Genomic DNA, 23,129 nt, shown 5'->3' with positions numbered 1-23,129 from the left:
AGGAAGTAAAGTACCATGCTTTCAGTCCTGCTACTGGGGCTGCCTTTTAGCACATATATGGCCTGCGTCTTTCTTTTAATTTGTTTTATTGAATTGCTTCTATGTGGAAACAGACTGGGTAAGCGCTGCAGATAAAACAAAATTACAGTAAAAATACAGTAATCTTGTCTCAGTGTAGGGAGGATAAGATCGCTTTCCACCTTCTTCTAATGCAGACCAAAATGAAAAAAGAAAAGAGGAACAATGTTTTATGTTTGAAAAACATCCAAGTGAAAGGTTCACACACTAATTACAGTATTTTGAGAAAAGAGGGTTGAGATATGATGGGATTTCAGATTTTCTTAATTGCGTTATAAGCACTTCACTTGACAACGGATGCGTTCAAAGGAGAGGGGGGCCCACTTGGGCTGCATATGTTTGGAGCCCAGATTGTCAGTCACACTGGTGGTTGAGTAATCTTTTTGGGGAGGTTTTATTAAAATTAATTGACTTCACTGCAACATTTCTTCTCATCATAAGCATATGCATTAAAATGGCCAAAAATGTCGGCTGTGAATAGCTGTGTGTTCATACCTCCAACAGAACATAGTACAGTAGCATGGTGTTTATTTTTTCTTTTGTAGCCTGCTTCTGTGAGATATTAACAACCTATGTGACAAATTTAGTTGCTGCAGTGCTGGATCTCTGGTGTCGAAGAAGACACCTCTCCTAACAGCAAAAGAATCATGATAGCAACAAAAATGGAATTGAGGTACAAAATTTAGTGACGGTCGTCATGCAGTCGCACATTTTATATAAAGCCCAGAGAATCTTCCATCATGTCAGCTGAACGGGATCCACATAATCAAGAAGAAAGAATGGTTTCTGTCATGGCAGCATTGGAGATGTACATCTTCCTAAACATAGCATTGGCTGTCTGTCATTGTCTGTGTCACCGTACCTGCAGCTATTTATTCTCCTAATAATGTCAGACTTGCCTCAGTGCAACACTGATGCATCCTGTGGAGTTTTATGATGTTATTTTGAGATCTTATTTTGGTATAGTTTACACTTTACATTTCCTCAGGGTTATTTGTTTGTGTGTGTGGTCCTAATCCAAACCAATATGCAGTGACAGAAAGTAAAACTGAAACTTTTCTCTCTGTATTTTACTTTAAAATTATCATTATTATTATTATTATTATTATTATTATTATTATTATTATTATTATTATTATTATTATTATTATTATGTTGTCTCAACTTGCACTTACAAACACCAGAGAGATTGGAGAACTTACTTGAGTCCTGGAAGTAGATGTCATTTCCATTATAGGCGTTCTTTAGCTTGTTGGTCATGACACGCAGAGCCATGATCTGCTGTCGTATGAGTGTGTCCGGCCTGGTGATATCCACATCCACCTCCGGGTTGTTCACCTGATTGGTTAAACCCTCCTTCACCACTTCGGGGAAATATCTGGACACGATGATAGAGCAAAAACTTGAATCACAAATATCTTCATGTAGTGTATCTGCGAGCACTACGGTATTAAAATGGGCGTTCATGGCAATATTTAGATGTATTTAAACACTTCTGGTTAATATACCATGGGGTTTAGGACATGGATACTCAACTGGCTTTGCCCAGGGGCCGTTTAATAAACAACCATTAACAATATTTAGAAATTCAACACAGTTTTTTTATGCATTCCTTTACAGATAATGCCTTTAATTTCACCGAAAGATGAATGTTTAAAAAAATGTCAAAATGTAGTATGTTGAAACAAGTGGGGAAAAAAGAGATAGTATGATAGTAGGGCATAGATAGCATGTCTGAAAAGGTAACTACAACAATCTAGGCTTAAAAGACGTGCATCTAGGCTGAAATTAACCGAAGCAATTACCAATAATTAGCCGCTAATCTATTATTTCCACTGAAACACTCTAGACTATGTATGTCGGAGACACAGAGACATTTTTGTCGTAGTCACATATAACCAAGCCATCTGGATGGTGTAGAGGTCTGTGTGCTTTAAGTGTGTAGCAGACTGCTGGTGTTCGGATATTTGCTGTTGATCAGTACTGAATGTTTGGAGCTCAAAAAATGGTATTCAGGACAGCCCTGCACGTTTTTAACCTTTTGACATTTGCCGTCATCACTGATCTTTGCCAAGAGGCAAAAGATGAGTGATGACACCAAATGTCAAAAGACTTTTGGGGATGTCCGGACCTCTGTAGAGGGGGCACTTTTCTTTTTCTTTTTTTATAAACAAGCTCTATTTTGATGCTTTTTAATGCACTCTGGTACCTTATTTACATTCAAAACACAAAAACTCCAGTGTTCATTGAATTCATTTTCATTGTAAATTGTAAAAATCATTTAAATTAAGCTATCAAGCAGCATCAGTGACACTGAAGCTCACTGACACACACACACACACACACACACACACACACACACACACACACACACACACACACACACACACACACACACACACACACACACACACACACACACACACACACACATACACACACACAAACACACACACACACACACACACACACACACACACACACACACACACACACACAAACATACACACCTCACAGTTAAAACACAAGTGGCTAAAATGAATAAATTTCAATTTTTCAATTTTGTCAATAATTGGTCAAGACAGATGGCCGTCCTCCACAGAGCTGGGTCTGTCCGACGTTCCTTCCTGTTATAGGGAAGGTTTTCGTTGCCACAGTACTCTACGGGGGAATTGTTTGGTCTATGTAAATATTAAATAAGTCATAGAGTGTGGTCTATACCTACTCTGTAAAGTGTCCTGAGATAACTTTTGTTATGATTTGGCACTATAAATAAAACGAATTGAATAAAACATGTATATTTATGACATGTTTATTTAATCTGCTTGTGTTTTACTTATGTGTTGTAAAAGCGGTGATGATGTCGTCTTCATTTACTTGTGTTTTGTTCATTTATTATTATTTGAACATGTAGACATATAGTCAGCAATACAGCAATGGAAGCACTAGGGTTCAGTGTCTTGCCCAAGGACACTTCCACATGTGCATGAGAGGATGGAACCGCCAATGTCCAGACACAGCCGCCCACTACACACAAAAAACTACACACTATATGTACAAGGACTGCTCACAAAAAAGCACACATAAAGTGTCTCTTAGTTACTATAATGGATGCAGATTAATATGCATGCCCAGGCATGCATCTAGACACATGCATATGTACAAGATATATGTAAAACATACACCTACATACAGCTCACACAACCTACGCTTTGTTTTGTGTTACTCTGTCAATGCAATCAGTTGTTGACATTTGCGAGTTTCAGCCTGTTATGCAGTCATCATATCCCTCTCTTTCACTTACTAAAGTGTGTTTGACCAGTACTTTGCATCCTTGTTTTCTCCACAACACCACACAAAGATGATTACACCATGTGTAAATGTCTCATGATCTTGATGAAACCGGCTGAGAACTCACAACGTAGACCACCTGAAATTAGACAGGATCATAAGAGCTGCTCTTTTTAATGACATCTGCTTAAATCAGACCAAACATAAGTGTGTAATCAGGCTGAATAGTCTATTTCATGTTGGGAGTGGTTGCACTTTGCTACAAAGAGCCCTTAGCGTGCCGGATTTCCACACTTTCCTTTCTTTTTTTTTTACCTAATAAATCCAAAACAATTTAAGCGCTGTGCCATGATAAGGATGGAGTTTATCATCTATGTATTTGCTGCTTTATTAAAGTCTTCCTTATCTTTTCACAGTTATTGTATATTTGTGTTAATATATGCCCCCATTTATCCACTCATTTTGTATTGAATTTTGTAAATTTGAAGTGTACGTAATTTGTGTTTCATGATTTCATAACACACTTCTAACATGGTCTGACTCATACGGATGTTTTATCATTCCTGTGCAATCAATTTACCTTCCAGATTTAGAGCAATGCTTAAAAATGTTACTGGCACAAACAAGCACATTAACATGCCTTTTATTGCACCATCTGGTGATTTTGTTACTTGGAGAGAGCCAAAGTGATGGGGTGATATATTGTCTCTGCCAGCGTCTCTGGTTCACTGTCAGGGAAAACAACTCACTGTCCAATCTACTGTACAGCGCGGCGACACTCTACATGCTGCAGTGGTGATAAGAGGTGTTAGTAAGTCCTCTGGGTATTAGAGCCTCGATGCTTATACAGAAGTTCTCCATATAACCACTAACTATTGTACTCACGGAGAGAGTGTTAATCTGGGAACACAGTGTGGTTATTTTAATCCCTGGCAGGCAAAATGCGATAACCGTAGAGTGCGGTGACTTTGCTGTGGTTATACAGAGTAGCAGAAGTCCTCACCTGCCCTTCGTGTGGCTGTTCCAGCACTGATCCTCGTCAGACTCTGTTAGCTTGCCCTTGGCACAGATGTCATCTGGCAGGTTGGACCAGAACCTCCTGGACTCCTTCAACTTCTCTTTGATGTCAATCACCTGCCATGGGCCAAAACAGAAATATATTAGGGGTGATGATTTTAAAATCTGAGGAGTTGACTGTAACACAGAAGTACACACAATTTATGCAGTTCTCAGAATATTAAACTGATAACAAAACATGACTACCCAGCAAACATACACATCAGACTCTCAATAAATAACATAATTAAGTATGCCAGTACAGAAAAGTGAATACTTATTCACTTATTATATTACTTATTGAAGTCCTACCCCCATTTTATATGTTATCAGTAAACTTCATGTTAAAAATGAAAATTTCAACTTTCCACCCCAGTCTTCACTATACACAGCTTCATTAAATCAATCAAATCAAACAGAAATTAAAAAACCTCTATTTGACTATGCCAGTTCCTCTCTATGATGATCCTCCCATATACTGTAAGTTTAAATGTTCTACATTTTTCATTTCCTCACTTCAGTTATTCCATTAATTAACTCCTTTGGCAGTTATACAATGATATTTTGCATTAGTCCTCACTATTTTTTATTTATAACATACAAATTCCTCTCAGATTATATTGCCTCTCTATTTAACAATGGATAAAAAATAAGGAAAAAAATCTTTAGAAACTAAAAATAAAAGATCAAACAAACAGGAATACAGCAGACTCCAATAACTTCATCTCTGTATAGGAGTGGGAGACACATTTTAAACATTCATGTGGCAGCAAATGTTTGTGTAGTTGCACAACCCCTTCTGTTCATTTATTCCATCAGGACAGAAGTAACTGTTGGACTGCCTGGAGTTCTTTTTCTTCCCATCTTGCTTCTTGTCCATATCTATCCATATTGTGTTCATGTCTGATTCAGACAAGACAGACTTGGGGTTCAGAATTTGATATTTGGCATGAGCGGTCACCCCCGACTGATTCCATCTGGACTCAGCAAGAAGTTTGAGCGGGTGACCAGCAAACAAGCGATAAAGAAACATGAGGACTCATCGTGTGCAGAAGCACATTGTGTCGCCTGTGATTTTGATACAGATGGTAAAAATGATGAAGACGGAACAGAAAAGTCAAACTAATCTGAGCAGAAGTGGTAAGATATTCAAGATATGTACAACTTAGATATGTATGACTTAACATTTTAAGTATGCTCCATATGGGTAAATAGGTTGGGTAAAAATGTGTTTGTAATATAAACAAACTCACTTGTCCCTAACAAGTACTAAGCTTCTGTCACAGGAGAGCAGGACAACAAACAGTATACAGCGTGAACACTAATACCCTTGTTCTGACTGCCAGACCCAAATATGATTATTGGCATATTCAGATTGTATCCAGGCTGATTTTAGAAAGTCTAGGCAGCATAGGCTGCTTAAAAACTCGAAAACAATTGCACAACAAAAATCCACAGGTCTTGAATCCTGCATCCATAAAACGAAGAGCCTTGTATTAGAAAGGTGATTTATTCATTGTCTGTATGTGTGTATAGGTGTGTTGGTAGATGTGTGTTAAAATATATTGTGGCAAGAAAGAACGTTGCTGATGGGTTACGATCTTTTAAGCAGTTTTGTATTTTTTTTCTTCTGTAAATTGTGTTGAACCAGCTCCAGCAACTGAATTCTTCAAAGCTCTCAGAAACATAGACTGCTAAATATCTGTCTCATACAATTCTTACCTAAATATCAGTCAAAAGCAACTGGACTTGGTTATTTGTCTAGGAAGACGTTTCACCTCTCATCCAAGAGTCTTCATCAGTTCATGTACGCAACTGACCAGGCTGGGACTGTAAAGTCTGTAAAGTCCCAGCCTGGTCAGATGCGTACACAAGCTAATGAAGCCTCTTGGATGAGAGGTGAAACGTCTACCTAGACAAATAACAAAGTCTAGTTGCTTTTGACTGAAATTGCTTTGGGGATAACGATGACCTGGACAAATGAGAACATTCACAGGCCCATATCCAAATATATTTAAAAATCTGATTTAATGAACTCTTAATACTTATATATAATCTTAGTAACATTTCAGCCAAACTATAAAAACATGGAAATATTTTACCTCAGCTTTAAAAAAGAAACCTTGTGATGTTAATATTTATTGCTCTCTGTAGAAGCGAGAAGTGGTTGTTAAAAAAGTTCATTCATGACTCAGTTGTAGGCACAGTACTGTTGTAGAAAAAAACAAAAAAATCTTTAGAAACATTAAACCAACAGAAGAAATTGCACACCGCCCACTACAAACCCTTTAATGAACGAGGAAGAAGTCATTAATGCATGCTATCTATTATCAATTCAATCAGGAGAGACTTAATTTTAGTGAAAAATGATTAACTGACACAATAAAAACGATAACAAGAAAAGTATTTGGCTATTAGACTACACTGTGAGGTCATTAAATTTTAAAGGGGTTAGAAAAGCCCTGAGAGAGAGGAATGAGAATGAGTGAGTAAAATCAGATCATCTTCCTGGTTGCACATACGCTAAACTTCATATCAGGAACAATGTATTCATGCGAAATGTGTGTCTTGAACGCAGACTTCACGTCAGCATCACGCGCCAATAGTGTTTATCCGACACTGAAACGAGTGTCTGTACCAATTCCATCTGGTCGGTAAATTTCAAAGCAAAAATTTCCATCAATGATTAGGATAAGAGTATCTACACACATCTCCCAGGGAATCAAACATTGAACATTGGACCCTGGGGAGCATACACTCCCTTTGCAGTTAATGTTGGCACAGACATGATTGTGAGACTCAGGCAATTGACTCCACTTGTCCATTTTCTCTTGCAGAGAAAAAATAATTTATAAGTGCTGACCACCGCACCACCGTGGTTCAAATCTCGGCTGGGGCCATTCTGTGTGGAGTTTGCATGTTTGTCCCCTTGTCTGCGTGGGTTTTCTCCGGTTTCCTCCCACAATCCAAAGACATGCACGTGCTAGGTTAATTGATGACTCTAAAAATTGCGGTGTGAATGGTTGTCTGTCTCTGTTCGTCTCTATGTGCCCTGCGATAGACTGGCGTCCCGTCCATGGTGTACCACGCCTCACGCCTGATGTCAGCTTGGATCAGCTCCAGCCCCCCGCGACCCCGACAGGGACAAGTGGTTGAAGATGAATGAGTGAATGAAATTGCACATACAAAAAAATGCTGATCAGGTGTCTATTTAGCACCTGTGGCACACTTGGGTACAGGTTGGGATCAGAAAGAACGGTCTTAAGGAAGTTTAGCAAAGAGAGAAAGGTTTAAGGAGCTGTGTAAACAGTTTTCAATAAGTCGGTCTCCAACACACCTGTTAATGTGCAGAAGCTGTGCAGAATAATTTATCAAAATAACACGTCTTATGTGCAAATAAGCACAGGGGAGTTCCGATGCTGGTTGCACACAATGTAAGTAGCAGATCTGCTGTGCCTAATTGTGACAGTGACAACATCACCTCAGTAAAAGACTACTGATTGAATGGATACCTGCTGCCAATTAACTAAGCCTATTAACGGAATACACCGACTTCACAGATACCGAATCTCTGTCCAAACTAAATTGAAAAGTTGGCAGTCTTGCTTACCCTTTTGCTCCAAACTCTTAAGATGGCAAATATCACTCGTACTACACCCCAAAACACACCACTTGTGGAAAAATCCAAAGCTTCAAAGGCCTGCTTTACCTAGCTACAGTTGCTAAACTATGAACAGACGGTCAGAGGATAAGCGATAGTGAGTTATAATTGTGTTCTCTCAAAAGGAACTAGAATTAACTGTGGCCCCCCCCCCCCTTCACCAAACACTCAAGTTGCAGTTTATATACAAATTGTCCAGACTTATGTACCCTAAAGTGGACACTTCATCATCATTTATCATTTAATCATCAAATCATTTATAATAAAAGGTATTAAGTGCATTTTTTGGCAAATCATGGACGCTTCACACATCTTCAGGCATATAAAGGAAACAACTTCATTTTTTTGCTTTGCGAGTTGGCTGAAGACACTGTCCCCAACTGACGTTTTAAAAAGAGAACCAAGTAATTGGGTTACAAGATCGGAGCAAAAATTACATGTTGTATACAAAGCAAAAAGTTATTTTTTTAGTTCTTTACTGTAAGTTTTTGGGTTCAGTCATTTAGTTGACATACATGTATTAATGAAGGAGATAAAACCTGTCAGTCATGTCAGCTGTAAATAACGGGTGCACTCTGCATGTTGTAGCTGATTTGTGGTTGGTGGTTAGTTCAGGATGTAGTACCGATGGATCTGCTGAAAGAGGCTGGTGGAGTGACAGTTGAGGGAGAGTGGGAGCTATCAGGTTAGCTCTACCAAGCCTAAGGTAATAACCCAGTGAGCAGCAACATTTCTTTATCTTGGCTTTAGCTGCAGGCCACAGTAGCCTGTGGTTCATTCAATAAAGCCCTTGCTGAATAGAGTAAAAACCTCATGCAGTATAAATTAACTCTGCTTCTTGAGGGAGCTGAGAGTTATACAACTGCTTCCCATTATGCTCAATATTTAACAAAATTGTTACACGTCTGCATGTGCCAGCTGTTGTTCTGAAAATTATCTCTCACTGAGATTTCAAAATAAATGTAGGAAAAGGTGGAAAATGGAGTGGTAAACCTTGTGGGTCATAAAGAATCACTCAGCCCTTCCCCTAATCCCAATCCCAACTGACTGGAGTCCTGGATATGGGACATACTGAATGATTAAAAAAAAAAGGTTCATCTGATTTTGATATTTTAACAGATTCATCTTTTTATACTAATTTCTTAGACTTGTTTTATTGGACTTCTTATACTGGATTTTATAATCCTATTGAATAATTTTTCTGCACTCACTGCTGTCTGACAAGGAAAAATCTTCCTCTAAAATATCTCCTCCTGAAGTTTTTCCCCTCTTATGTCTTAAGGCTTTTGTTGGAATTTTTCCCCAGCTTTGATATAGAGTTTTTGTGCTGGGTTGGGAGCTGTTGCAGGTTTTGAAAGCCAACATGCCTGTGATACACTTTATTTGACAAGGGTCAAGGTTATTCTGCTTTAATTGATTAAAGCAATACGATATATTACTCCACAGATAATGTGATTTCATGGTTAATCATAGAGCCATCTTTAGCTCCATTTTATATCTCTACCGTAAATCCAAAACCATGTGCATCGAAACAAAAACTTGTTTTTGACACCCTGGCAGGTATCTCTTTCAGTATCTAGACACCTTATATATAAGTTATATACGTATTTCCAGTTAAAAGTTTTACCGCTATTCTAAATCAGTGTTAACCCACCTGACCATCTGGCGCATCAAGTTAGCCATTTTGTGCGTTCTTGATGAAATAAGTAGACCTGATGGAGTCTGTTCCAGTTTAAATATTTTTGTTTAGTTTTACATGTTGTTCTAATTGCACTTGGATGATTTGTTATTTTCCTTTCCAATATATTTATATTTGACCCTTCAGTTACAGTTGAAACCCTTCTGACTCTTTTACAGATGCACTGTAAATGTTAATTTATCCATATATTAACCAGAGGGGCTGCATGTGTAAGCGCAAATATCTGAAAAAATCAGACTCATCAAACTGAGTTTACATTGCCAGCTCCCCAGTACAAAGACTGGCTAAACTCGAGTGAGCCCATGTGTGTATACTGCTGCTTATTCTCCTGTGTATTCTCAGAGTTTAATGGGGCATCTTGATGAAGGTAATTTACACAAAGACAGTGACTGAAATGTCTAACTGGAGAGACGACGAGATTCAAGACTAAAATCATCAGACAACTTTAAAGAACAGCAAGAAATCTTTTTTTGGGGGACCAAATTAAAAAACTGGTTCCAACGGTGCAGTGTATCCGAGTCATGTCCTCCCCCCTGCCAGTTCTGCCCAGGCGCCATCCCTCGCCTAAACCAGATGGAGTATTACTGGTACATGAGAACATGTGTGAGACGGTGAATCTCGTGCTGTGTGCTGCATGTGTGAAAGAGAAACTCCGGGTCTGATCTTCCTGACATTGTCCGTGGTTCAATTGATAAAAAAAACGTCATACACACACACAACCCATCATTGTGTCCTAGCTACACTGGAGACTTGAGACAGTGCATACAGTGAAGCCTAGGGTCTTAACAGGACATGAAAGGGCCTGTACCAACAGGATGCCACTGCAGGAGCCTGCCCTCTCATTTGATGTGGTAATCCTGTCATGGAAACACCAAAGCTGGTTAGGTTTAACAAATGCTAGTGTGGCAGTGATTCATGATGGCCCAAAAGCCTCCTGGCAAAAAAATATGGATCAGATCAGAATGTGCTTGGTTATTTTACTTAATGATTCAAATTTAACCCCAGTAATGTGACATGTGGTTCCACTCTGACAGCCAAATGTCTGCAAACAGGAATGTTTTGGGTGAACTAGAGGCAGGAATGATAAATATATAAAAACATATAAATAAACCCATCCATGATTAATCTTGGAATTGGGGCCTTTGATAGTGTTACACGGTGTGTTCCTTGCGTATAACATAATTTGCAGTCCACATAAACAGTGTCAAGAGTCCAGATCAGCACAGTCTATTCTACTACACAACTAAAGCAGTAAACAAACACTTGTTCATAAATAAATACAAACACAAAAACACACAAACATGCTGCACTGAATTGTGAAAACAAAAATCTAACTTTGAGTCTTTACACAAGTGCCCAGAGCAGTGAGTCTGAATTCAGTTGGAATAGTTTCTTCCACTGCATCTGTGCTGCAGTCGCAGGATTTAATGCAGCCGAACCTTCAGCATCTCTCCTCATCTCACTGGTAGACCAGAGTTAACTGCTGCACTGCTTTACACAAACCTCTAAATAACTGATAATATCAACTATAGCTTCATTGGTAGAGGAGATTGAGAACAATGATACAGGTTTTGCTCAGTTGGACACATTGTACCATTTTATTTTCCAATTTCAGATAATATACTCAGTTGCCAGTTTAGTAGGTACATCATCTAAAACTGTTGCTGTCTTATACATCAGTCCTGCAATGAATCAGGAATGTTATAATGGTCAGTTTGTGTTATTTTAGAGAGGCGTTGATTCAACTGTATGGCCATTCTGGAGGCTACAGTTTGTGGTGCTGTACAATTGTATCGCGTTATACTGACAGGTGTTTCTACTATATTATTTTGACCACCCCATTGATATCAATGAGGGTACGCTAAATAATAGATACACCTCTCTGTGTAATGCAGTGCATTTTAACAGCACAGACGGCAGCCTCCAAAAAGATCATACAATTGAACAAACACATCTCTAACACAGTTTCAAGAAATGTAAACACCATATCCTTCATGAAGATAGGATTTAATGCAAGGCTGCTGGGGGACTCTGCATTAGTTTTAGCAAAGTGTGCCAAATAAACTGAACTCTGAGTGTTATAATATCATACAATCACAGCCTTATATGCTTAAGGTGTAATTCCGGTGTAAAATCCTCCCATGGTTTTTTCCGGGACTTACCTAGATCAAATAAGCCATCGAGACATTTTTTTGTATGGGCTCCTTCCTTTTGGAATGCATGTGGTAATCAACTTGAATGGACTTTACTACGAGAGGAGCTGGTACCAGGGCCAGTAGGTAAGTCTTTCAAAACACTCTTTCAAAAAACTCTGGGATCGCTAACTATATTGTTGGTGCGTCATTTTATGTATGGGGATACTTATCACGCTACTGTAGAGGTTTGATGTTATTTTGAGTAGTATTAGTGGTTAAAAATGCAATTTTGATGCCTTCCCCGTACTGCCCCAAGCTAATCAGGGTTAGCCACGTCTGGCTGTTAGCGACTCTCTGGGATATCTCCGTCAATAGTTTATAGACAAAAATTACACGCTGGAATTACACTTACACAACTCAAAATAAAAGCTGAGATTAAAAACTTTTTCCATATGTTGTCACACCTCGACAGATAAATGAGATGATTCTAATTTACAACAAAGATAACAGACTATCCAGAGTTACATTCATGTCTTCATCCATAGTTGATTGAACTATTGTTGTATGCAGTCTTTTGTCTTGGCACCTTTGTATACTAACAAATGCTATAAGTATGTGCAGATACATTTATATCTATCTTCAAACTGCCTGGCGGTTACTGTGAAGAGACATATAAAGAGTGGGAGTGGAGCTATATCTCACTAAAGCACTGCTTAAGTCTCTACAACAGTGACCTATCTTAATCGATTTTATAAGAACAGAGCAATCTACTATCTATGACCACTGTATCTTTCAAGTCTGACATAATAATTGAGAGGACTATCGGTCAATTTAATCATTCTTCCTCTTCATATTGACCATATGTGCAGTTGCACTACGAGGGCATCTTTTCACAAGCAGCATGGAGAGGAAGGATCATAACCGTGAGCAATAACTCCTTCAATGTACTCATGGCCCGAGAGCATTGTATTAGGTGTGGAAAGGAGAAACCTTTCTGGAGAATATACTGTGCTTACATTTAACACAACCCTGATAAACATCATGCGCCTAAGAAAGATAGTGTTGCTTTCAAATATTGGTTTACTGCTTACAGAAAGAGTTATCTCACTATCTCAGAAGACGATTGGTAAACTAAAGTTTATTAACTGGATTAAAAAATTGTCCATATCTCTACCTCTAGAAAAGATCACTTATTTTCTTAAAGGTAAACAGGAAAACATGTGGGGCATTTTATACAATATCCACCTAATTAACTAAGCAATATGATGAATGTGGGCAAGATGAAAATGTAAGTGGTCCTCTGTAGTTTCTTCCTTTTGATATGTATACTGTTCCATGAGAACTATGTCTTTAGGTTGAAAACATGTACAAATATATAATATAATTAAAATTACACTGAATATTAAGAATAAATATAATAATATTAAAAAACTACACTCATTCAAAAATAACGACATGCTACATTTCGTGTCTATATTATGAACCAACAGTAAATACCAAATAGAATAGACAGTATCCTGAAAATCTGCAGTTTCAATAGCCGAAATACAAAAAAAACAAAAACCCAAACAAACAAGAGCAGTTTTACCAAGATTTTTCCCAACTGGTTTGCTGAGTCTTGAAAGTGGTGTCAAGTTATTGTTGATCTATCAAAGCATGAAGGGCATCCTCCAGCAATGCATGCTTTTAATGTGGATCCAGTCATTGTAATTAGGATTTCCACGGGTCATATCCACCTGCTTCAGTTTCAAATAATAGCCATATACTGCAGTTGACTCCAGACAGGCCTCAGCTGCTTTAAACCTGCTGCCAGCTTAGCTAGCTGTAACCTCTATAAATATAGAAACAGCAAATCAGAGAGAACACCCTTATTTATTTATATGAGTCCAGCTTCTCATTATAATCATTGTGCTTTTTTTTTTTTAAAGCTTTTGTCTTGGCATATCACAGGTCCTTTCTTATAAATGCTGACAAATGTTATAAGCATGCGCAGATACTTTCTGCCAATAATCAAACTGCCTGGTTGTCACTTTGAAGAGTTTCAATCGGCGTGGTAGCGGAACTATAGCTCACTGAAGCAAGGTTTAAATACTGTTACTGGCCCCTGCTTACGTCTCTGTTAACAACAGGGACTCTCTGTCCAAGAACACACATGGGCCATTAACAAAACCTAACTTAATCGATTTCACAAAAGCAATGCGGTCCACAATGACTCACTGTGTTTGAGAAAAAAGCTTTCATCTCAACCAATTCAATTCAATTCAATTTTATTTATAGTGCCAAATCATAACAAAAGTTATCTCAGGACACTTTACAGAGTAGGTATAGACCACACTCTATGACTTATTTTGTGGTTTATATAGACAAAAGTAACAAATGCATGGACTAGTTTTTCTGCATCTGTCTGAGATACAATGTTACTAATTTTCGCAATATTAGGCAGGTGAAAATATGCAGTCCTTGTTGTTAATTTTATGTGAGAAAAAATAGCACCCAGATTCCTTACTGTGGTGGAGGACAACACAACATCATCCAGAGTAACAATATCCTTAGCTATTGAGTTTCGGAGGCCTTCGGGGCCAAGTACAATGACTTTAGTTTTATCTGAGTTTAACATCAGAAAATTTCAGGTTATCCAGCTTTTTATTTTCTTAATGCACATTTTAAGTTTATCTAACTGATAGGTTTCTTCTGGTTTGATCGACAAATATAATTGTGCATCGTCAGCATAACAATGAAAATTTATGGAGTGCTTCCTCATAAAATTCCTGAGGGAAGCATATATAAGGTGAAAAGAATTGGTCCAAGGACAGAACCCTGTGTGACTATGTGACTGACTTTAGTGTGCATGGAGGATTTGTCGTTAACATGTACAAACTGAGATCTATATGACATATAAGACTTAAACCAGCTTAATGCGGTTCCCTTAATGCCAATTAGATGCTCCAGTCTCTGTAGCAGGATGAGTGTCAAGATCTGTTTCTGTCAGTACCCTCCTCTCTTCTGTTTTGTGTGAGTTTGTCTCCCTCTGTCTGTGTTTCCCTGCATGTGTCTTCCCTTGTCTCTGTCTAGGTCCGGTAGGTGTTCCCCCAAGCTGCAGCCTGTTATGCTGATTACCTCACCACCTTAAATACCCCAAGCTGACAGGCATGCAGCGCCGGACCGTCGTCGACCCTGTATTGGTAAAACTATTCCCCCCGGACTGGCATCCCCTTTCTCGTTGTGATTTTCAAGCTCCCCGTAGTAAGATGATTAACCGTGTTTGTTTTTTGTTTTTCTCCGTAGTTTCCTTTGTTCCCGTTTCCCGTCCGTCTCCCTGATCTTCTGTCGTCTTTTTGTTCCTGTTGTTCCCGTGTTCATTTAGTTAGTCATTGTATTTGTATTCTTTATAGTGTTTTTGCGTTTGTCTGTTTATAGTATTAAACGTTTGATTTGTTACTTTACTTTTTGTCCGTGTCTGCATTGAGTCCACCTTTTGTGCTATCCCCGTACCGTTCCTGACAATGAGATGGTCAATAGTGTCGAAAGGGCAAGATACTAAACCCTGAATTGCTCCCCATGCTGCGCATGGGTGTGTAAATGTGGTGTGAATGGTTAGATTAGATGGTATATAGATGTCCACCGCCATCTGTGTGAATGTCAGTGTGAATGGGTGAATGTGACAAGTAGTGTGAAAGCGCATTGGGTAGTCAGAAGACTAGAATGGCGCTATATAAGTACAAGTCCATTTACCAAGTACAGGGTCCTTTGTCTAAAGCTATTAGAAGGTCGTTAGTAATTTTTACCAGTGCTGTCTCAGTGCTATGATTCATTCTAAATCCTGACTGGAAGTCCTCAAATAACTCATTATCATGTAAAAAGTCACACAGCTGATTGCCGACTAATTTCTCGAGGATCTTAGAGAGAAAAGGAAGGTTAGATTTAGGTCTATAGAAGGTTAGATTTAGGTCTATAGTTGGCTAGACTCAGGGTCAAGACGGGGCTTTTTAAGAAGAGGCTTAATTACAGCTACTTTAAAATCTTTATTACTTTGTCTAATACAGGAGCGCTAACTAAAGGTAACACTTCTTTAAGTAACCTAGTTGGAATAGAGTCTAGGAGACAAGTAGAAGGCTTTGATGCCGAAATAGTAGAGGTTAATTTTTTATGGTCAACTTTAGAAAATCAGTCCAAGAATATATCGTGTCGTACAGTTGTTTCTAAGGTTCCTGGGTTTGAAGAAAAATTGGTGCCAAGCGAGTTGATTTTTAATAGTTATAATTTTGTCATTAAAGAAGGTAAGGAGGTCGTTACTACTGAGGGTTATAGAAATACATGGCTCAATAGAGCTGTGGCTCTCTGTCAGCCTGGCTACAGTGCTGAAAAGAAATCTAGGATTGTTCTTATTCTCCTCTATGTTAAACTCATAGGCTGCTCTGGCATTACGGAGGGCCTTCTTATATGTTTTTAGACCGTCTTGCCAAACTAAGCGAGATTCCTCTAATTTAGTGGAACGCCAATTACTTTCCAATTTTCGCGATATTTGTTTTTATTCACAGGTTTGTGAGTTATACCATGGAGCTAACTTCCTCTGTTTCATTTTCTTGTTTTTTAAAAGAGCAACAGAGTCAATTGTTGTTCGTAGTGAGCCTGCAACACTGTCAACAAGGTGATCAATTTCACAGGAACTAACGTTAGTACAGGCATCTTGAATATTAGGATAAGGCATTAAATTAAATGCAGATGGAATCGATTCCTTAAATTTAGTCAAAGCACTATCAGATACACATCTAGTGGAGAAACTTTTGCCCAGAGATGAGTAGTCCTGTAAACCAAAGCATGCACCACCAGCATGTCAGTCCTGTCAAACAACTCATACAACACCCAGTGTCAGGAAGAATGAATAATAATAAAAGAAAAGAAAGAAAACAAGTAAATAAAGCAATATTCAGAAAACTGCTTTTTTAATAAAAGGATACTGGGGCACAACTCCACCTTCAAGCCACAGTCTACAGGCCCTAATAAAAAAGTCCCAGTGTCACCTGAACTGAGTCTAGACAGTCGGGAATGCACACGGGCCTTGCAAAATGATCTCAATGTGTGTACAGGCTTATGTTGATTTAAAATCCCAGAACGTGGTTTAAATACTAACAATAGAATTAAAATCAATACAGATTTCCAGAGGAAGCAAGTGTCGGAAGGCCAAAAAGAAGATGGCCCGGTAAGAAGTCTGGCTGCAGCTTTTTGAGCTGTAGCTGCAATCGACAAAGACTCCATAACCTTATTGTTACAATGTTTTTCCAACACTGTAACAATAATCATGACGGGGTGAAATGAAGCCACATATTATTGCTTCCTGGATGTTTGAAGGTAAAATCAATCACTCAAAGCATATTTCCTCAGCTAACTTCTTTCTGCAGCAGGAGAAGGAGAGTTTAAAGGTCGTACATGGACACACTATTTTCTGCCCTGAAGTCGAAATGAAAGATTTCTGTATTTCTGTTTTTCGTTTGAGATGGGTTGGACGAATAAAAACAGGTGATGACACTTACCAATGTGCACCAATCAGAATTGAGCTACATTTAGAATTAAAATGTGCTGGCAGTTGTGGTTTGCTTGCTTTTATGTTGTCCAGCTTCTGTTAACCAAATCCCACCTTTAAAATTCTATGAAGCATATTACAGGTTCTTTTAGGGGTTAAACTCCTAAATAATACCAAGAATGTTTTTTTTCTTTACAAAACTATGTTTTTGTTGAAGCGTATATAGTCATGTACATTAAACGTCAGAGTAGGGAAGAATCAAGGAAAATATGTTTTTACGTCTGACTGCTTAGGGGCAAGTTCAAAACATTAGTGCAACCACCACCCTTATTTAAATTAAATTATTTATTGTAATTAAATAAATCAGAGATACATGATTCATAGAGATATTGCCAGTGAGAACATTTGCATATATGGCCATGTCTCTGTAGTGACAGCTAGCGTTGGTGTAGGTGTGAGTCTGTGTATCTGTGTGCCTGCATGACTGTGTGTGTTTATGTGAATGTGTGAATGAACGTATATACATTTGTATGTGTCTCTGTGCATGACTGTGGGAGGGTTGGGTTCTTTTAACTTTCTTCTCCTGATTTTATTTGATGTTTCTCTTTTTCTGTACATCTCTGTGAGGCACTTTGCGATACTTTTCTGTATGAAAAGCGCCATATAAATAAAGTTTGATTTGATTTGATTTGATATTTGTATTCTGCTGGCAAGGACCAAAAATAGTAGACAATGTTTTTGAATTTCATGGCCATCATTAGTGAATGGCTAAATCAGAACTTAATGGTGAAGATTATTAAAATTGTTGACTATTAGAATTCATATATTCTTTATTCTTTATTTGGATCCCCTAGTCTTTCTGGGCTCAACACAGGAAGTGACATAAATTAAAATAAATAATAATAAAATCACACTATATCTTTAAAACAAAACAACTATATAAATAAAACAAAAACAAGGTAGCTATATTCACAAAACAAAGCAAAAATTAAAACATCCAAAAACAACAAAAAACAAAACAACAAGCTGAGTCTTATAAATACACAGTGAATAAGTGAAAACACACCACAGTAAACAAACAATTATTTAATAGTAATCAACAAGCACAATTACTGTAGATCTAAAAGGGACTCATTAATTTATGTTTAAGTAACTTAAAAGAGGGTCTGCTTTCCGTGTGTCTAATGCTAACGGGGAGCTTATTCCATGCAGCAGATGCCCTGTAAAGAACAGTTCTCATCATTAAATTTGTTTGTGGACTTGGAACCACCAGATGACCAGTACTCATGTCCATGACAAAAACCTGTGTAAACAAGCTCTTCACAAAGGAATTGTGGTGAAATGTGGTGAAATGTTCCAAACAACGTTATGCATAAATGTAATTTATCCCCCACCAACAGCCATGATTAAGCTGAAGGCCGCTCTTTTTTTAAGAGAAATATCTGTGACCCCAGAAAACATTCGCCTGTAATGGTCAGTGAGGACACTGCACCTGAACAGCCTTGTGTACGTTCAATAGCATACAAAGTGAGGGTGTGGGATAAAAAAGAAAAGAAAAAAAACTGGTCTACAGGAGCTGGACTCATGACTGTTCTGTAAAGTATTGAAAAGATGAAAAAAAAAAAAGTGACTGAGTTTAATGTAGTGGGATATAATGTTTCTTACTACGGGAATCACTGATGATCAGAGCTGTTGGCCGGGATGAGGGAGATGCTTTGGTCCACAGGGGTCTGAGACAGAATTTTCTAACTGGCTAATGCCATGGCAAATACAAGGAAGCAGAGAGGGATAAGGTAATAGCACAGAAAATATCTAAGGGCTCAGGACCCTGCAACTCTCTGGCCATGGCATCAAGAATATTAAATATGTTTTGCAGTTCGATTTTCAGAGGTGAAGGGGGTGGAGAGGAGAGTCGAGCCCTGCTCCTGTAGCAGTACCAAGAGCTTCAGTGCTGGCCCTTTTCGTTTCACATAGACACAAGCAGTTATCACAGAAAGATGTCGAGTTGTTTGGAGGAATGGCTGAGATGCAAGATAACAAGCTCAGGTCAGTATGAGTTCTTTTAAGGAAGCAAGTTTCAAGCAGGATAAGATGGTATCAGAGGAGCAGTTTGCAAGAACTTTCACATGAGGTCTCTTTCAACTGCCAACTCAACTTTTAATGCAGCATCTAAGTGAAGGGATATAATATATAATAAGCGAAGGGATATAATACACCACTATTTTTAATAATTCAGACAAAACTATTTATATGAACATAAATTGTAAAAATATGTTTCCGGGGCTGTAAAGGCAGTGGGCATTTGCAAAGTATAGAGGCTAGACTGTTAATTGATTCTCCAACTCTTACAAAAGGTGAACTATTTGATGCAATATTTACTGATCATGTCTAAAGCCAATTATGTAATTAGTAGAGGTTTTGTAAACATAATTATGTGTCCCACCCATCTGTTAATTACAACAAGAGGCAGTAGGTATAGTTAGTTAGTATGCAATTCACAACCTGCCCTCATTATAACTGCTTTTCCCAATAACCTTTATGATTTTTAAAGCACTGTATATGTGTGTGCACTTATCCCTGTAATTATATTTGCAATAGAGTTATAAAAGGATTTGCTCATTTATCATTTATATTTTAATATGATTTTACAATTATACAGTTTAGACATAAATGAGAACCCACAATGTTCACAACAAGGAATATAATGTTCACAGTCGACTTTAGCTAATACATCCATGAGAAACATGAAACAATAAACTCACATCCCTCTTCTTACAAAGCAGTAAATAACTTGTTTTTGCATTTTTCCAAATCAAGAAGAAGTATTCCAAATTTGCATTGTGGCGCTGGCTGATTCAACTTGTGAAACCAGCAACCTGCAATCAGTTGTAATCAGGCTCGGGCATATGAATAGATTACAAACATTAAAAAATAGACAGAACAAGAAAGCGGCGAGACTGGAAGAACTCGGGGAAACCAGCCAGAGGTTAGCCTGGTGAACCTCTTAAATGAAAAAGGGCCCTTTTACATGATCAATTGCTTCTGTCAGTCTTGCCATCATTTCTCATGCAGCAGAGGAGGTGCTCTGTACGGCTCTCACTGAACAGACAGATACTCAGCACAGGCGGATTGATGGCCTTGCCGAATTTGCGTCAGTTTCACACCAATATCGATGAACCCAGCACCCATGAACTACTAAAGATTATTTTGGTTATTTGGTTCCATGTAAACTTTGTCTTTGACACAATGTACAAACAATGGAAGTATGCCATGAATATAACTCTGGTTGTTCCTGGCTGCTGTTTCAGGATCAGACTAACACAATGTTTCCTCAGTTTGATGTTAGAAGATAGATCAATCTTGTTTATAGATCCATCCTAACTATATTCATATTGGAAAGACACTATTGCCTATTATGGTCTTGAACAGGACTTGATCTTGACTTTACTGGACCTGGTCTTGGACTTGACTTGGATTTGCTTAGCTAGTAATTTTGGGTTCTTTGAAATCTAGAAGTCATCTCGAGTAAGTTGAGTACCTCACCCCATAAATGAAACCACATGCAAAAAATCCCCCATTGGTGTTATATCAAATTCTGACAAACAAATCAGTTCTGTTAGACTGGCGTCCTGTCCAGGGTGTACCCCGCCTCACGCCCGATGTCAGCTGGGATTGGCTCCAGCCCCCCCGGGACCCCAATACGGACAAGCGGTTGAAAATGGATGGATGGATGGATGGAAATCAGTTCTGTTGTTAAAAATAGTATCTGTTGAGAATCATTGTCAAACCAATTCTGTCAATCCATGAAATTAAAAAACATAATTCACACCTTCCTTACATCAAGACGAGACTATTGCAAAACCCTATAGGCCTTCCCCCAGTCTTCATTAACTCACCTACATATGGTCTAAAAGGCAGCTGCTAAGATGTTGACTGGTACTAAAAAGTGTGAGTTCACGTTAGAATTCAATTAAAGACCTTGCACATCACTCATAAGGCTCTTAATGGCCTGGCCTCATCTTATAAAACAGACCTTATTCACTGGCACTCAGCTCCTCTGTCTCTTAGGGCGCATTCACACTGTCCGTCCGTACCATGCCCCGTGCTTTAGGGTACTTGTCCCCCCCTCCCTCTCCCCCCTTTGTACTCACACTGCCTGGGCCTCGCGCGAATGCTTCATGCCTGCGTATACGTCATCACGCCGTAACATGTCAGACGCATTGATTGAAGTCATCGTGATGCGTCACTTTGTTTACAAATCTTTCCATAGACCTCAGAGTTTTTGTGCGTCTTGTCGACTGTTTTTGAATATTTTCATCCGACCAAATCTGCAGTAAACACTCCACCTACGTATCACACCAACGCGAACCTTTCGCCACCGTTGTTTTAAATGTCCGCGCATGGTCCGTCCTTTTTTTTTATATTCCCGAACATGCTCACATAAAATGACGTCAGAACCGCCGTAGGCCTCGTGCTCGTACACGTGCGCACGCTCATGCTCGTACATGTGCACACGTGCTTTACTACAAAAGCCCACCTCTCCCAACCGTTCCATGGCCGGCAAGCGTGCCGCAACTAGGCGCGGTACGGTTGCACTCACACTGGTCAAACGAACTAGACTTTACCCGTGAAACCTGTTTGGGCACGGTATGGATGGACAGTGTGAGTGCGCCCTTAGATCTGACAACAAATCTCTCTTGTACATTGCACAATCACGACTAAAACTACAAAGTGACAGAGCCTTTGCAGTTGCTCCTCCACAACTGTGGAACCAGTTGTCGTTACTTATCAGATGTACTCCTCTCCCATCTGTGTTTTTAAATCCAGACTAAAGACACACTTTTACTCACAGGCATTTTAAGCTCACTAATCCGTCAGTCTGTTATGTCTATAATTCTGTTTTCGTACATTGCTGTTATTGCTGCGTTGGTATGTTCTCCTTGTGTTTTTTTTCCTTCTTTTTACTTTTCATCTGAATGTTTTTTTTGGGAAAAGTATCCAAGATAAATAAACATCAAACATTTAAATTGTTACATACATTTTTTGTGTTAATTGTTAAGTTAATTTAATCTGTTGTGATTCTTTGTATGAACTTCCTGTATTATAGAGATACAGTTACATGGCATTTGAAAGCTTTAAAAAAATATTCTGACTTTATATTTTACTTTTTCCTGTACATTAATATCAGCTGCTACCCAAGTCTTTGAGACACCAGCTTCTGGCTGTTGTTTTTCTTCTTGCTAAAAAAAAAAAAATAGCAATTAGATTGGAGGAAAAAAAAAAACAACTGCACCCATTAAATCACGTCTTTGCACAAGCTGGAAGGATGTTGCTTCCGAGGGACTCTGAATCCGTAAGTGATTCATAATGCAGGCGGAAAATCAAAGATGGAGAACAGAAGGGTCAACGCTGAAATAATGAGTCCATTAGGTTCCAGGATGAACCACAGGCAAATGAAATACATAGTGTAATTTCTAGCACCTTAGCACCACTTAGTACCAACGCTGCTGTTTTGATGAATCGCACGCACGCACGCACGCACGCACGCACACACAAGAGCGCGAACACATCCACACACACGCATGCACACACGCACACACACACACACATGCACACACACAGATGAAGTATGAATCGGATATATTATGTATATGTCCAAACTGCTTTATAGACAGCATTATAATGCAT

The 23,129-nt window shown here is 38.6% G+C and overlaps 1 protein-coding gene across 1 annotated transcript in view; it reads right to left on the bottom strand.

The window, feature by feature from the left end:
- LOC310947143 (glypican-6-like) overlaps positions 1–23,129 on the bottom strand; it is a gene marked incomplete at its 5' end in the record, with an annotated part of 155,210 nt that overhangs the window by 1,449 nt on the left and 130,632 nt on the right. Inside the window, 2 exons of the mRNA XM_083913841.1 lie at positions 1,281–1,456; positions 4,373–4,503. Of these exons, the coding sequence (XP_083769967.1) occupies positions 1,281–1,456; positions 4,373–4,503 (307 nt within the window). The remainder of the gene's footprint in view (positions 1–1,280; positions 1,457–4,372; positions 4,504–23,129) is intronic.

This window comes from Echiichthys vipera (assembly GCF_963691815.1).
Source record: "Echiichthys vipera genome assembly, chromosome: 1".
NCBI lineage: Eukaryota > Metazoa > Chordata > Actinopteri > Perciformes > Trachinidae > Echiichthys > Echiichthys vipera.
Note: the sequence above shows the minus strand (reverse complement) of the source record. Positions and strands in the feature narration are given on the sequence as shown.